We start from the raw sequence: 15,193 nt of genomic DNA on the forward strand, positions 1-15,193 counted from the left end.
CATACACAGCAGTAAGACAGTTGTCTCTATGACTATCATGTCCTCTCCTGTCCCCACTCCTCTTCTCTTCCTCCCTCTCCTGTCCTCTGCAGTCTGCACCAACATAACCACTGTCCCTCCACAACAGAGGCCCATCCATCTGTTACTGTTGGAACACACAGTTTGACACTTGTGTTCCAAACCATGTGTTCTAAACCATGTTGCCAAAGTTTGTTTCTTTCGCCTTCTTTGTCATCCTGGTTTGTTTGCTATTAAAATGTGTTCTCTCTTGCAATGCCACGCTGTTCTAAACACTGTGAGGCAGTGAGGATACTCAACACTCTCTCTCCACCCAACACCATGTCTGATACACCAGGGGACCTACAACAGCAGACAGAGGCTGAGTTGTGGAGAGAGTAGAGACAGTGTGGAGTGGAGAGGAGTGTGGCAAGGCAGTGCATGTGTCTGTGGAAATTTGAGTGTTCCCCTGTGAGAGGGGAGTGAGAGAGACGGGACAGAGTGGTCCGAGGCGAGGCGTTGTTCAGTGGGCTAGTCTGTGACAGCTGGGGCCTCTTATCAGAGCATCCGGCTGGAACTACGCTGCTGCCTGCCTGGCACACTCCTCTCTGCAGATGGATGGACACAGACAGAAAGAGGAGAGAGAGAGGGAGAAAGAGAGAGAAAGAGAAACTAACGAAGGGAGAAACAGACTCCTCCTCCCTTTTGATGCACGCATACATGCATGCGCAGACACACACAAACACACGCACACGCACAGGCACACACACACACAGGCGCACACACACACACACACACACACACACACACACACACACACACACACAGGCACACACACACACAGGCACACACACACACAGGCACACACACACACACACACACACACACACACACACACACACACACACACACACACACACACACACACAAAATACGGAAGACAGGCTGCCTCCAGTGCAGATGTGTATGGGACTGGGGCCAGATGCCTGCAGGCAAACCATGGTCACCAGAACAGCGAGGGCTCCTACCATCACCAAATAGAATGCCTATGATCATTCTCTATCCCCCCTCCCTTTCTGTCTCTCCATGTTGCTCCGTACCACTCCCCCTTTACTTCAGTAGCTCCCCCTTTCTCTCTTTCCCTTTGGCCCCTTTCTTATCCCTATTTTTAAACCTGTTTTTCTTTGCCTACTGTTTCTCTCTCCACATGTCTCTGTCCCTCTCATCTGTACAGCTCTCTACGCACCTGTCAAAGAGCCATGACCTTTTGTTCTCTAAGATAGCATCAGACACATGGACTGCATCTACAGCAGAGTTGGGGCACTGCCCTCTTGAATATCCATCAGCTGATGTTATCCTGTCATGAAGACAAATGTGTGGCCCTACAGTAGAGGTCAGTCCAGGGATGGACAGGAGACTCACCGTCCTGGCGGTCAGCTCGGGAGGGTTGTCGTTGATGTCGGTCACAGAGATGAGGGCGGTGGCTGTGTTGGACAGGCCAAAGTTCAGGTTCCCCTCCATGTCTGTGGCCTGGACGATGATGATGTACTGGGACACTTTCTGGAAAGACACATCAGATCAAGTGGGTGAATGAATAATCTTTCAGAGTATGTGGGGACTGTGACTGCACTGTCACACCCCCTCATCTCACATAAAAGCATATATTCACACAAACACTGCACCATTGCAGCAAAGAAGAGGAGTATCACATTTGCAGCTCTGACACAGCACCCCTGCCAGCATTAATAGCTCTGAGCCTGCCACACACACACACACACACACACACACACACACACACACACACACACACACACACACACACACACACACACACACCACACACACACACACGAGAGTGAAGGCTTAGAAAGTGAGGGAGCTATGAGCGAGAGTGAAAGGCTCATCCATTACGGCCTACAAGCCCTGCTTTCAACTCTCTGAGCAGCTCTGATCATCACTCATTCTAATGGAGGTGCCGGCACTTTAAGAAGAACAACTGTGCTGCAAATATTATAGAGAGTGAATGGACATTATTTAGCCCAGTTAGAGAGAATAGCTAGAGGCAGTGCTACAGTACCGGCCGCCATTGAAAGAATCATGACGTCTGACAGTAGAGAAGACACAGCACACTGTGTCACTGTTCTGTGTCACACAGAACAGTGTGACACAGAACACACTCTCTCCTCTCTATTTTGTCATTCTCTGTCACACACACACACATCCTAGCCTGCTGCGTCCAGCCTTCCACCATTCAGCAGCCCTGCTATCTGCTATCACTGGGCCAGTTCTGCACTGTTGAGAGCACAGCCTATAACAGCTCTGGGGTCAGGACCTGAATCCCAGAAGCGTTGATGGTGGAACCCATGGGGCCATCTAGTGAACCCTGATGGACGTCAGTAAAAAGAAGGGGGAAAATCAATTCTCTCTCTCTGCTCAGGGAGCAGTATGTTTAATAGTCAGGTCTGGTGATCCAGAGAGGCGTTTTAAAGCACTTAAACTCGCCCAGACTCATTTAAAGTTCTGCAGAGTCATTAGGACTCGCTCCACATGTTAACCTGAACTAGACCAGCTCTATGAATGAAAACTCAATATGGGTTGCTCTTTATTACAGTCATAATGAAATATCAATACCATCTCTTCTCATAGTGCACTGCAGTAATAGACCCTTTACACTCTCTCCAGACTGCCTCACTGTGATTCAGCCACATCAAGGTATCAGTAGTCCTAGATAGCTGCTGTCCAGTGGGTATCCTGACTCTGAGCAGGGAAAGGTGAGTTAAGCCTAACAGCAGGTGGCACTCTCACACAGTAGGGAAAATGGGACATGCTGTCCTGCAGCACTTTGTTCATCACCTGAGAGAAGTTGATCTAAGCACGCACGTATGCAAACACACTCGCAAAGCACACCAACACACATCCTCTCCCTCCCGTCAGTTTGGTTGCCCCAACAAGCCAGAAAAAGGGGTCTCCAATGACTCCTATAGATCTGCTGAACAGAAGTCTGTTAGATTAAAGAGTCCACCTCAGAAAGGAAATAAGCCTTCTTCCACCAAGCAGAACAACAGCAGTGTTTTTCCCACGGGCCTAAGCCCTTGGACTTTAATGGGAAGTGTTGAAAGGCATCTAGGGCCATAAGAACAGAGCAGAACTGAGGTAAAATTAGATCCTTTTTACAGGTACTGAATGATGCCATTTTTTTTTACCAGAGACTCTGCAGAAAGAGCAAAAAGCTACAGGCTATTTGAACTCAATGGCCAGCATTTCACCAAAAAGGTAAAATGTAAACTAAAATGGTTGTCCAATGGTCACTGTTCGGAGTTTGAGAGAAACTGAGTTTGTTCTCAAATATTTGTTGAAAAAATGGCCATCCCAAATGGGGACATTACTGACATTGACAACGGAAATGTAAAGTAACATTTTTACTAGCAAAACATTAATGGAGAATGAGCGATGTGTGTTTGAGCAGTGTGTGTTAGACGGGGTAGACTGAACATTTGAGAAAGAGAAAGCAAGTGTGAATGAGCACTGCACCAGCACTTTACGTATTTGTTCTGTGGTTTGTGTTCCAGCCTGTCAGTCTGGTACTGACCACAGTGGTTACCCTGTCACTAACAATCTCCAAACAGCCACTGCCTCACATTTAACTCAGAGAGACTCCTTCCCATTCACTGCAGCTCTCTGAGGAAGATGGAGCACAGAGTTCCTGCTAAATACACTGTATTAAACACAAAGTCACATGGACATACAATACAAATTTACACCTTGACCAATATGATCCACTCATGACACATGAAATACAGTCACACACAAACCCTCAAAGAAACATACAGAAACATCCATATACATATTTGCCACCAGATATGCCAAACAGAGTATGGCTAAGGTTTCTCCAGAAGTAGCCCCTAGTGCTGAACCACTTCCCCATGTTGAGAGAGTGATACTCAGTCCCCGGGATATGTATAGAAACCCTAAGCCCCTGTATGTGCCCAGAGCCATGCATGGTCCCCTGCCAGGCCTCTTTCCTCCACCAAGGGGACAGTGTGTAGGCACTCCACCACAGTGACCGATCAATGCCCTAATCAGGCAGAGCAGAGCTGACACTTTCCAAACTGGAGCCGACACGAGTCAGCCACACAGATCAGCATCATGCCCAGCCAGGCCCCAGAGAGGCTGCAGTAGCCTGGGGGAATGAAAAGAAACAGCCCTGCCACTCCAGCCAGGGCCAGAGAGCACAGAGACACCCCAGCCCAGTTGTGGCACACAGGGGCCAAGGTCACCTGAAGACAGTACGACTGTCTCACACTTAGAAGCTCTGACACCCAGCAGGCTACCTCACATTGTACTCTACCAGTTACACTCAGCTGCACTCAGGACCAGGACTCATTTATAACCGTTGCATAAATGTCACACAAAATATCTGCATGTGCCATTTCTGAAAATAATATGTACCTCTGTGTTTTTTCGCCCACTGTCACGTCTGTGTGTAGAGAAGGACCAAGGCGCAGCATTTTATTATATTTTAAACCGTGACGACAGAGGTGCAACATGCACTGACTCAAAATAAGATCCCACAAACAACAGGTGGGAAAAGGCTGCCTAAATATGATCCCCAATCAGAGACAACGAGATACAGCTGCCTCTGATTGGGAACCATATCAGGCCAACATAGAAATACAAAACTAGAGTACCCACCCTAGTCACACCCTGACCTAACCAAAATAGAGAATAAAAAGGATCTCTAAGGTCAGGGCGTGACACCCACGCTACAGACAGCTAAATCGGTTCGCTAATACAGGACTAGTAGAAGCCCAATGCACTACTTTTGTGAAAATAGAATTTAAAAAATAATAAAAACATTGTTTAGTTTGAAAAAGTCACTGCAAAATAACCAATGGTTTGATATTTTGCAGTGACTTTTTCAAACTAAACGTGCATGCTGCCTATAGCAAGTGCCTGTCTATGCATTCTGCAAGATTGATTGTATATTGGAAACCATTAAAAAGTAGGCTACAGTCCACACTTCTATGCAAAGGACCAATTATTGTTTAAAATGTTGTTTATCAATAGATTATTGGGTTAAAATGTCCTGACTTGGTATAGGCTCTGAAATGAAATAGGTTTATGATTTCTGACTCCTATCGCAGAGCAATACTGCAGCCTACCCATCCTGTCAAATATTTTACATAAGCTATCGGTCTATTTAATGTGTTGGCAGAATGTTTTTTTTAAATTCAGTAATTTATGCTGTATTTGGCAAAGGACTGTGACAGTTTCTGAAAGAGAAAACAATGGCAAATTGTTGTGGACCTGTCAGCAGAATGTTTGAATTCAACAATTTTTTTTGCATAGACTTTTCCCCCAACCTAAATATGCTGGATTATCCGCAAATTCTGAAACATTGTCTAGGCTACTCAAAATAAATTCAGTTGTAAGGTAGCATACATACTTCAAACTAAAAGATCAACTGTCAAATTCTTCTGTAGGCTATAAACCACACTGCCTATGGGATCACATACATCAAAACTTGAAATACCTATTTACATAGACCCAATTAAATGAGAGATGCAGATGGTCATTTGTTGTATGGCTACAGGAATATGAACCCATCGTGGCTAGAAAAGGTGAGGAATGTATTTCAATCAATGGAATTGTCTACAATTTCCAATCCCTCATATTTTATTTGTAAATATATATTTATATTTTAAATATATTTTCTAAATATATTTTCCTTTATTATTTTCCCCTAATTCTACCATGCCTCCCATAACTGGAGTAAACTAATGGACAACTACACTTACAGTGTCTTTGGAAAGTATTCAGAAACCTGGACTTTTTCAAAATGTTGTTATGTTACAGCCTTATTCTAAAATAGATTCAATAAAATAAAAAATAAAAATCTACATACAATACCCCATTGTGACAGAGCGAAAACAAGTTTTTAGAAATGTATGCAATTTTTTTGTTTTAAATACCTTATTTACATAGGTATTCAGATCCTTTGCTATGAGACTTGAAATTGAGCTCAGGTGCATCCTGTTTTCATTGATTATCCTTGAGAAGTTTCTACAACTTGATTGGAGTCCACATGTGGTAAATTCAGTTGACTGGACATGATTTGGAAAGGCACACACCTGTCTATATAAGGTCCCACAGTTGAAAGTGCATGTCAGAGCAAAAACCAAGCCATGAGGTCAAAGGAGCTCAGAGACAGGATTGTGTCGAGGCACAGATCTGGGGAAGGGTACCAAAACATTTATGCAGCATTGAAGGTCCCAAAGAACACAGTGGCCTCCATCATTCTTAAATAGAAGAAGTTTGGAACCACCAAGACTCTTCCTAGAGCTGGCCGCCCGGACAAACTGAGCAATCGGGGGAGAAGGGCTTTGGTCAGGGAGGTGACCAAGAACCACACCAGAGCTTGAGGATCTGCAGGGAAGAATGGGAAACTCTCCCATACAGGTGTGCCAAGCATGTAGTGTCATACCCAAGAAGACTTGAGGCTGTAATCACTGCCAAATGTGCTTTAACAAAGTACTGAGTAAAGGGTCTGAATACTTATGTAAATGTGATATCAATTTTATTTTTTATAAATGTGCAGAAATGTCTAAAAACCTGTTTTTACTTTGTCATTATGGTGTATTGTGTGTAGATTGATGAGGAAAAAACTGTTTAATCAATTTTATAATAAGGCTGTAATGTAACAAAATGTGGAAAAAGGTTCTGAATGCTTTATGAATGCACTGTAGGCTTCTACTTCCAACTTATACATACTATATACATTTTACGGACAATGTTTGTTTGTTTTTAGTCCCATCCTTCAGCTCCACTCAACCCCTCCCATCTATCCCTGAACACGATCCTGTTTTGGATTTGCCATATATTTTTTTTTACTTTGCTGTGACATTTCCCAAAAGTTTTGAACCTTTCTATAGATTCTACATATTGTAAAATAAAGATAACATTTTTTGCTAAGAGTATTATTATATTATTGATCGATTGGCTAGGACTTTTTAAAACACCCAGCAGTGCTATCTGCAGAGTTAGCTCCAGGTAAATGTTGCAATTCTTCAGCCATTCCTGGACATGCGACCAAAAACAAGCTACAGTGAGGGAAAAAAGTATTTGATCACCTGCTGATTTTGTACATTTGCCCACTGACAAAGAAATGATCAGTCTATAATTTTAATGGTAGGTTTATTTGAACAGTGAGAGACAGAATAACAAAAAAAAAATCCAGAAAAACGCATGTCAAAACATGTCGAAACTTTGAACATTGAGATATTAAAGACATAGATCAGACGCATAGTATACAAAGGAGTGAGATCTGTAGAAAGACAGAGTGGCTGTGGAATGTGCTGGGTGGACAGGAGGAGATCAAAGGATTGCTATAAGGGAAGCAGATGGACATCTGTGGATTAGGCTGAGGAGGGGTTGAGGTCAGAAGGTGAGGTAAGATCCCCTGAAGGGAGTATTAAGGGTTTACTACCCTCACCCTGTGGAACCATAAGATGTAAGGATTGGAGAGAAGTAGGAGTGTCTTAAGTGGGATATATATACATGTGATGGTGAGAAATGTCTTGCTGTCTGAATACAGCTGTGACGACCCTTTGGGAAGAATTAAACTTGGTAAAGCTTCTCTAGTGTCCGTGAGTTATTTACTCTGAAAAATAAGAACCTAACTGGGGACCTGTGTGAAGTAACTGCCATCACTCACATCAGTTACTCCTTTTTACCTTGGTTTTACAGTCTACCTTGGTATTATTGATTGCTATTTGCTGATACACGTATCAAACTATAGGCAACTGACAGCCACGTGCAAATAAATCTATGAACACAAGTTTGTGTAAAACAAATCATAATGGAAACGTATTGCAGTGGGTGTACCAAGAAAGAAGGCAGTAACTGCTGTCTAGGGTCAAAGGTCATGTTAGAGCAGAGGTCAGGGTCAATATGAATAAAAAATAACTTGTTAGTTAGACAACAGAACCACATTTCCAGTGATCTGCCTACAACTAATTTGGCTTGACAATTTAAAAAAGTTAAATCCATTTCTCTCAGTTCCACTCAATTAGCAGTTACTGCTCTTTTGCTTGACAGAGTAGCTTCTATATGTACAGTAGCTCTATTTCTCAGACAGAGAAAGAGGGTCCCAGAAACAGCTTAGCCCTGCTTGTTAACCCGTGTGCTAAAACATGCAGTGATACGTGATGGCACGAGAGAGGTGAGGTCAGGGGTGCAGTGAGTGGGAGGGTAATTGGCATTCAGGAGTGACCAGGGCTGGGTGATGCTGAAGTGCCCTTCATGTCCCCCTGCTCTCCTCCACGCTGAAGAGGCTCCCTCACCCCTTAATTAACACATGAATATTCCAATTAGACACCAGTGCTACTGATGAAGAGGATTAACTGCTACAAAACTGTGTGTGTGCGTGCGTACTGGCGTGCGGGTGTGTGCATGCATACCTGTCTATTAATACCTAAGAGTGTGTTTACAGTATGTGTGTGACCTTGAGTGTAGGTGGGTGAACACCCAGGTGTCCCAGTTTAATGGGGAGGATCAGTGGGAGAGATGCAGGTGGGATTGGGCTGCTGCTCTATCTAGATTAATGGGGTTGACTCCCATTCATTCAGCTGTGGGGGAGACCAGGGAACAGGGAAATAGGCCCTGCATTAACTGCAGACTGATTTCCACTGTCAACACTATACTATTTAACATCTATACTTGAATGGGTGAACTTGAATGCACACATACATTAGGAACTTGCATGAAATTGGGTTTGTTTCTTTTCCTGAATATTCACCACAAATCAGATATTAAGCAACTAAACCTGGCAGCCATACCAGTCTTTTGTTTTCCATAGAGGTCAAATCGGTCTGCATTCTATAGGATGGTTAGGCTGGAGTTATTGCCTAGTGGGACTATTGGGAAATCTCTGAATATAAACATTATGAGACAGACTTGTGGTGCCAGAGCTCAAAGGTTTAGACTCAGCACTTGTACTTTTATGGCTTTGGTAAAATCATCAGACTAAGCGATGAGTATCAAATAACATCATAATGATAGAGTATGTTATACATTTATGTCTTTGGACCATTTAGGAGTAGGATTGGCGGTTGTATTTGGCCCTGAATGTCAGGCCACAGAGTGTTAGGAGTGAGAGTCTGAGATAATGTGAGGGACTGTGAGAGACAGACTGCAGGGTGTTAGGAGTGTGAGTCTGAGATAATGTGAGGGACTGTGAGAGACAGACTGCAGGGTGTTAGGAGTGTGAGTCTGAGATAATGTGAGGGACTGTGAGAGACAGACTGCAGGGTGTTAGGAGTGTGAGTCTGAGATAATGTGAGGGACTGTGAGAGACAGACTGCAGGGTGTTAGGAGTGTGAGTCTGAAATAATGTGAGGGACTGTGAGAGACAGACTGCAGGGTATTAGGAGTGTGAGTCTGAGATAATGTGAGGGACTGTGAGAGACATACTGCAGGGTGTTAGGAGTGTGAGTCTGAGATAATGTGAGGGACTGTGAGAGAGACGGCATGGTGTTAGGAGCATGAGTCTGAGATAATGTGAGGGACTGTGAGAGACATACTGCAGGGTGTTAGGAGTATGAGTCTGAGATAATGTGAGGGACTGTGAGAGACAGACTGCAGGGTGTTAGGAGTGTGAGTATGAGATAATCTGAGGGACTGTGAGAGAGACGGCATGGTGTTAGGAGCATGAGTCTGAGATAATGTGAGGGACTGTGAGAGACAGACTGCAGGGTGTTAGGAGTGTGAGTATGAGATAATCTGAGGGACTGTGAGAGACAGACTGCAGGGTGTTAGGAGCGTGAGTCTGAGATAATGTGAGGGACTGTGAGGGACTGTGAGAGACAGACTGCAGGGTGTTAGGAGTGTGAGTCTGAGATAATGTGAGGGACTGTGAGAGACAGACTGCAGGGTGTTAGGAGTGTGAGTATGAGATAATGTGAGGGACTGTGAGAGACATACTGCAGGGTGTTAGGAGTATGAGTCTGAGATAATGTGAGGGACTGTGAGAGACAGACTGCAGGGTGTTAGGAGTGTGAGTATGAGATAATCTGAGGGACTGTGAGAGAGACGGCATGGTGTTAGGAGCATGAGTCTGAGATAATGTGAGGGACTGTGAGAGACAGACTGCAGGGTGTTAGGAGTGTGAGTATGAGATAATCTGAGGGACTGTGAGAGAGACGGCATGGTGTTAGGAGCATGAGTCTGAGATAATGTGAGGGACTGTGAGAGACAGACTGCAGGGTGTTAGGAGCATGAGTCTGAGATAATGTGAGGGACTGTGAGAGACATACTGCAGGGTGTTAGGAGTGTGAGTATGAGATAATGTGAGGGACTGTGAGAGACAGACTGCAGGGTGTTAGGAGTGTGAGTCTGAGATAATATGAGGGACTGTGAGAGACAGACTGCAGGGTGTTAGGAGTGTGAGTCTGAGATAATGTGAGGGACTGTGAGAGACAGACTGCAGGGTGTTAGGAGTGTGAGTATGAGATAATCTGAGGGACTGTGAGAGAGACGGCATGGTGTTAGGAGCATGAGTCTGAGATAATGTGAGGGACTGTGAGAGACAGACTGCAGGGTGAGAACAGCTTCTCATAAAAGACTCTGCCGGCAGCCTGCTGATGCATTATGGGATAAACAGTGTTGACCCTCCGTGATCTCCCTCATTAGCGATCTAAGAAGGAGTGGGATAGGGAGGGGCACACACCTGCAGGGCTAGGGTAGAGGATAAATCAGGTGAAATCCATTCCCATGACCCCCTCCAGGAGGGCCAGAACGTGTTGGTATTTTATAGTCATTAATGGTGCTGTTTGCAGGGTTGGGGTCAATTCCATTTAAACTCCTGTCAACTGAATCGGACATGAACAGTCTCTAAACATTAATAATATAATTCAGTTCCTGAACAGACTGGAATATAGATAGGAATTGACCCCAACCCTGTCTGACTATTTTACTCATAATGGTTAAGGTTTAGTCTAGGGAGGGAGGCGATACTGAGTTAGTTATTAAGGGCAAAAGGTGACTGACTGGTGTACAGGGGTGGTGACCTATAGGAGGTGAGTGCCCACGATACAGGGGTGGTGACCTATAGGAATGAGAACACCATCCACTGTCAGACTATAGCTAACACCAACAGCAACAGGCTGACATGAAACTGATCCAACAGGAAGTCAATGCCCCTTCATCCCCCTGCTCCCCTGACAGACAGTGTGACCTTGTTGTGCTACTGACCTCCCTGTCCAGGCCAGCAGCCATGGTGAAGATGTCTCCCGTCTCACTGTTGATGGTGAACATGTTGGGGATGGGCATGTGGGGGGTCTGGGACAGGATCCGATAGCGCACCATCCCATTGGCTGTGGTGTCGTCATCTGAGTCGTTGGCTGTCACTTGCATCACCAACGTGCCTGCCAACAGAAAAGAGAAACAGCCAGCAACAGTTAGAGGAAAACACTGTGAATCCCTCAGTGAAGGAAAAACCTCCTACTGGCAAAGATAGAGCCAGGATCAGTCATAAAAACACCAAGAGATTAAACATATGTTCCCCATTCTCATACACCCATACGAAAACAATGTACATTTCTAAATATTTAACTTAACGTAAAATGTATTTCAAATATATCTACATACATTTGCATCTTTGCTGAAATGCATGTAATGCATTTAACAGGGTGACAAAAGTGGTTCCTAATTCGGCATATGACATAGTTTGGCTCTTCAGAGGATACTTAAATGACTCTTTACATATTGATCAATGGAGATATTTTAACATTCTGTCATAAAGAACACGTTTGATAAAAAAAAAAAAAAAACATTTTCCCATCTCAAGAGGTTAAAATACATTTTAAAAATGACTATAGTAAGTGCCTATCTTCAGCTTAGAGTATGTACTCTGTTACCAAAGGTTGGGCTTGTACACTGCCAGTTCTGGAGTCTTAAAGGGAAACTTCACATTTTCTACTTCATATTCATCCTCTCCAGCACCACCCCAACATCAACATATGTGAAAATTGTGTTTTCGATGTTTTGCAATAAAAAAGGAAGAGAAAGAGAAGTGTTTCCAATGACATTATCAACCAATTAGTAGACAATTATTAGGCAATGCCTACTTAAAACTGGTCTAAATCACACGAGGATGCCATTGGAAACACATATTTATCTTTACTATAAAACATTGAAAAGTGCCATTTTCACATATATGGTGATGTTGGGGGGTGGTACTGGAGATGATGAATATGAAGTTGAAATATTTACGTTTTCCTTTAATGATACTGACATACAGTGCATTCGGAAAGTATTCATACCCTTTGACTTTTTCCACATTTTGTTACGTTACAGCCTTATTGTAAAATTGTTAAAATTGTTTTTTTCCCTCATCAATCTACACACAATACCCCATAGTTGAAAAGCAAAAACAAGTTTATAGAAAGTTTTGCAAATTTATTAAAAATAAAAAACGGAAATATCACATTTTCATAAGTATTCAGACCCTTTACTGAGTATGTTGTTGAAGAACCTTTGGCAGTGATTACAGCCACGAGTCTTCTTGGTATGATGCTACAAGCTTGGCACACCTGTATTTTGGGAGTTTCTCCCATTCTTCTCTGCAGATCCTCTCAAGCTCTGAGGTCCTGAACACCTTAAGGTGCCTTTGGCAAACTACAAGCGGGCTGTCACGTGCCTATTACTGAGGAGTGGCTTCCGTCGGGCCACTTTACCATGAAGGCATGATTGATGGAATGCTGCAGAGATGGTTGTCCTTCTGGAAGGTTCTCCCATTTCCACAGAGGAACTCTGGAGCTCTGTCAGAGTTACCATTGGGTTCTTGGTCACCTCCCTGACCAAGGACCTTCTCCCCTGATTTCTCAGTTTGGCCAGGCGGCCAGCTCTAGAAAGAGTGTTGGCGGTTCCAACTTCTTCCATTTAAGAATGATGGAGGCCACTGTGTTCTTGGGGACCTACAATGCTACAGAAATGCTTTGGTCCCCTTCCCCAGATCTGTGCCTCGACACAATCCTGTCTCAGAGCTCTACGGACAATTCCTTCAACCTCATGGCTTGGTTTTTGCTCTGACATGCACTGTCAACTGTGGGACCTTATATAGACAGGTGTGTGCCTTTCCAATTAATGTCCAATAGTTTGAATTTACCCCAGGTGGACTCCAATCAGCTCAATTTTGAGTCTAATAGCAAAGGGTCTGAATACTAATGTAAATATGGTATTTCTGTTTTTAATTTTTAATACCTTTGCAGAAAATTCTAAAAACCTGTTTTCGCTTTGTCGTTATGGGGTAGTGTGAGTAGATTTGATTAAAAAAAATGTCTTCATCATTTTAGAATAAGGTCAAGGGGTCTGAATACTTTCCGGATGCAAGTGCAGGTGACAATAAAGAGCTCAATTGTTAAGACAGTCACCAATTGAGTATAATGTTTCATATTTGCCATACATTTTAATGTAAACACATATTTCTTACAAGTACAATCAAAGGTAATATATTTTACAAGGCATTTCCAAATACATTACAAAATATATTTAACAAAACATATCAATAAATATATTCTAAAATACATTGTTTAATGTATGTATGTATTTTAGAATGCATTTTGATGTATTCCGATGTATTTAACATATATTAAGATATACATTTTACATACATTCTAAAAACATTCTGTAATATATATATATATACACTGCTATATATACACTGCTCAAAAAAATAAAGGGAACACTAAAATAACACATCCTAGATCTGAATGAATGAAATAATCTTATTAAATACTTTTTTCTTTACATAGTTGAATGTGCTGACAACAAAATCACACAAAAATAATCAATGTAAATCCAATTTATCAACCCATGGAGGTCTGAATTTGGAGTCACACTCAAAATTAAAGTGGAAAACCACACTACAGGCTGATCCAACTTTGATGTAATGTCCTTAAAACAAGTCAAAATGAGGCTCAGTAGTGTGTGTGGCCTCCACGTGCCTGTATGACCTCCCTACAATGCCTGGGCATGCTCCTGATGAGGTGGCGGATGGTCTCCTGAGGGATCTCCTCCCAGACCTGGACTAAAGCATCCGCCAACTCCTGGACAGTCTGTGGTGCAACGTGGCGTTGGTGGATGGAGCGAGACATGATGTCCCAGATGTGCTCAATTGGATTCAGGTCTGGGGAACGGGCGGGCCAGTCCATAGCATCAATGCCTTCCTCTTGCAGGAACTGCTGACACACTCCAGCCACATGAGGTCTAGCATTGTCTTGCATTAGGAGGAACCCAGGGCCAACCGCACCAGCATATGGTCTCACAAGGGGTCTGAGGATCTCATCTCGGTACCTAATGGCAGTCAGGCTACCTCTGGCGAGCACATGGAGGGCTGTGCGGCCCCCCAAAGAAATGCCACCCCACACCATGACTGACCCACCGCCAAACCGGTCATGCTAGAGGATGTTGCAGGCAGCAGAACGTTCTCCACTGCGTCTCCAGACTCTGTCACTGTCACATGTGCTCAGTGTGAACCTGCTTTCATCTGTGAAGAGCACAGGGCGCCAGTGGCGAATTTGCCAATCTTGGTGTTCTCTGGCAAATGCCAAACGTCCTGCACGATGTTGGGCTGTAAGCACAAGCCCCACCTGTGGACGTCGGGCCCTCATACCACCCTCATGGAGTCTGTTTCTGACCATTTGAGCAGACACATGCACATTTGTGGCCTGCTGGAGGTCATTTTGCAGGGCTCTGGCAGTGCTCCTCCTGCTCCTCCTTGCACAAAGGCGGAGGTAGCGGTCCTGCTGCTGGGTTGTTGCCCTCCTACGGCCTCCTCCACGTCTCCTGATGTACTGGCCTGTCTCCTGGTAGCGCCTCCATGCTCTGGACACTACGCTGACAGACACAGCAAACCTTCTTGCCACAGCTCACATTGATGTGCCATCCTTGATGAGCTGCACTACTTGAGCCACTTGTGTGGGTTGTAGACTCCGTCTCATGCTACCACTAGAGTGAAAGCACCGCCAGCATTCAAAAGTGACCAAAACATCAGCCAGGAAGCATAGGAACTGAGAAGTGGTCTGTGGTCACCACCTGCAGAACCACTCCTTTATTGGGGGTGTCTTGCTAATGGCCTATAATTTCCACCTGTTGTCTATTCCATTTGCACAACAGCATGTGAAATTTATTGTCAATC

The 15,193-nt window shown here is 44.0% G+C and overlaps 1 protein-coding gene across 2 annotated transcripts in view; it reads right to left on the bottom strand.

Annotated features, from left to right (window-relative positions):
• Window positions 1-15,193, bottom strand: part of LOC106565798 (cadherin-4-like) — a 381,738-nt gene that overhangs the window by 13,634 nt on the left and 352,911 nt on the right. For both annotated transcript variants that reach the window (XM_014133344.3, XM_014133343.3), the window contains exons 8-9: window positions 11,248-11,420; window positions 1,420-1,557 (exon numbers count right to left, since the gene is read on the bottom strand). In XM_014133344.3, coding sequence (XP_013988819.3) covers window positions 1,420-1,557; window positions 11,248-11,420 — 311 coding nt within the window. The remainder of the gene's footprint in view (window positions 1-1,419; window positions 1,558-11,247; window positions 11,421-15,193) is intronic.

Source organism: Salmo salar, chromosome 12 (assembly GCF_965601325.2).
Source record: "Salmo salar chromosome 12, fSalSal1, whole genome shotgun sequence".
Taxonomy (NCBI): domain Eukaryota; kingdom Metazoa; phylum Chordata; class Actinopteri; order Salmoniformes; family Salmonidae; genus Salmo; species Salmo salar.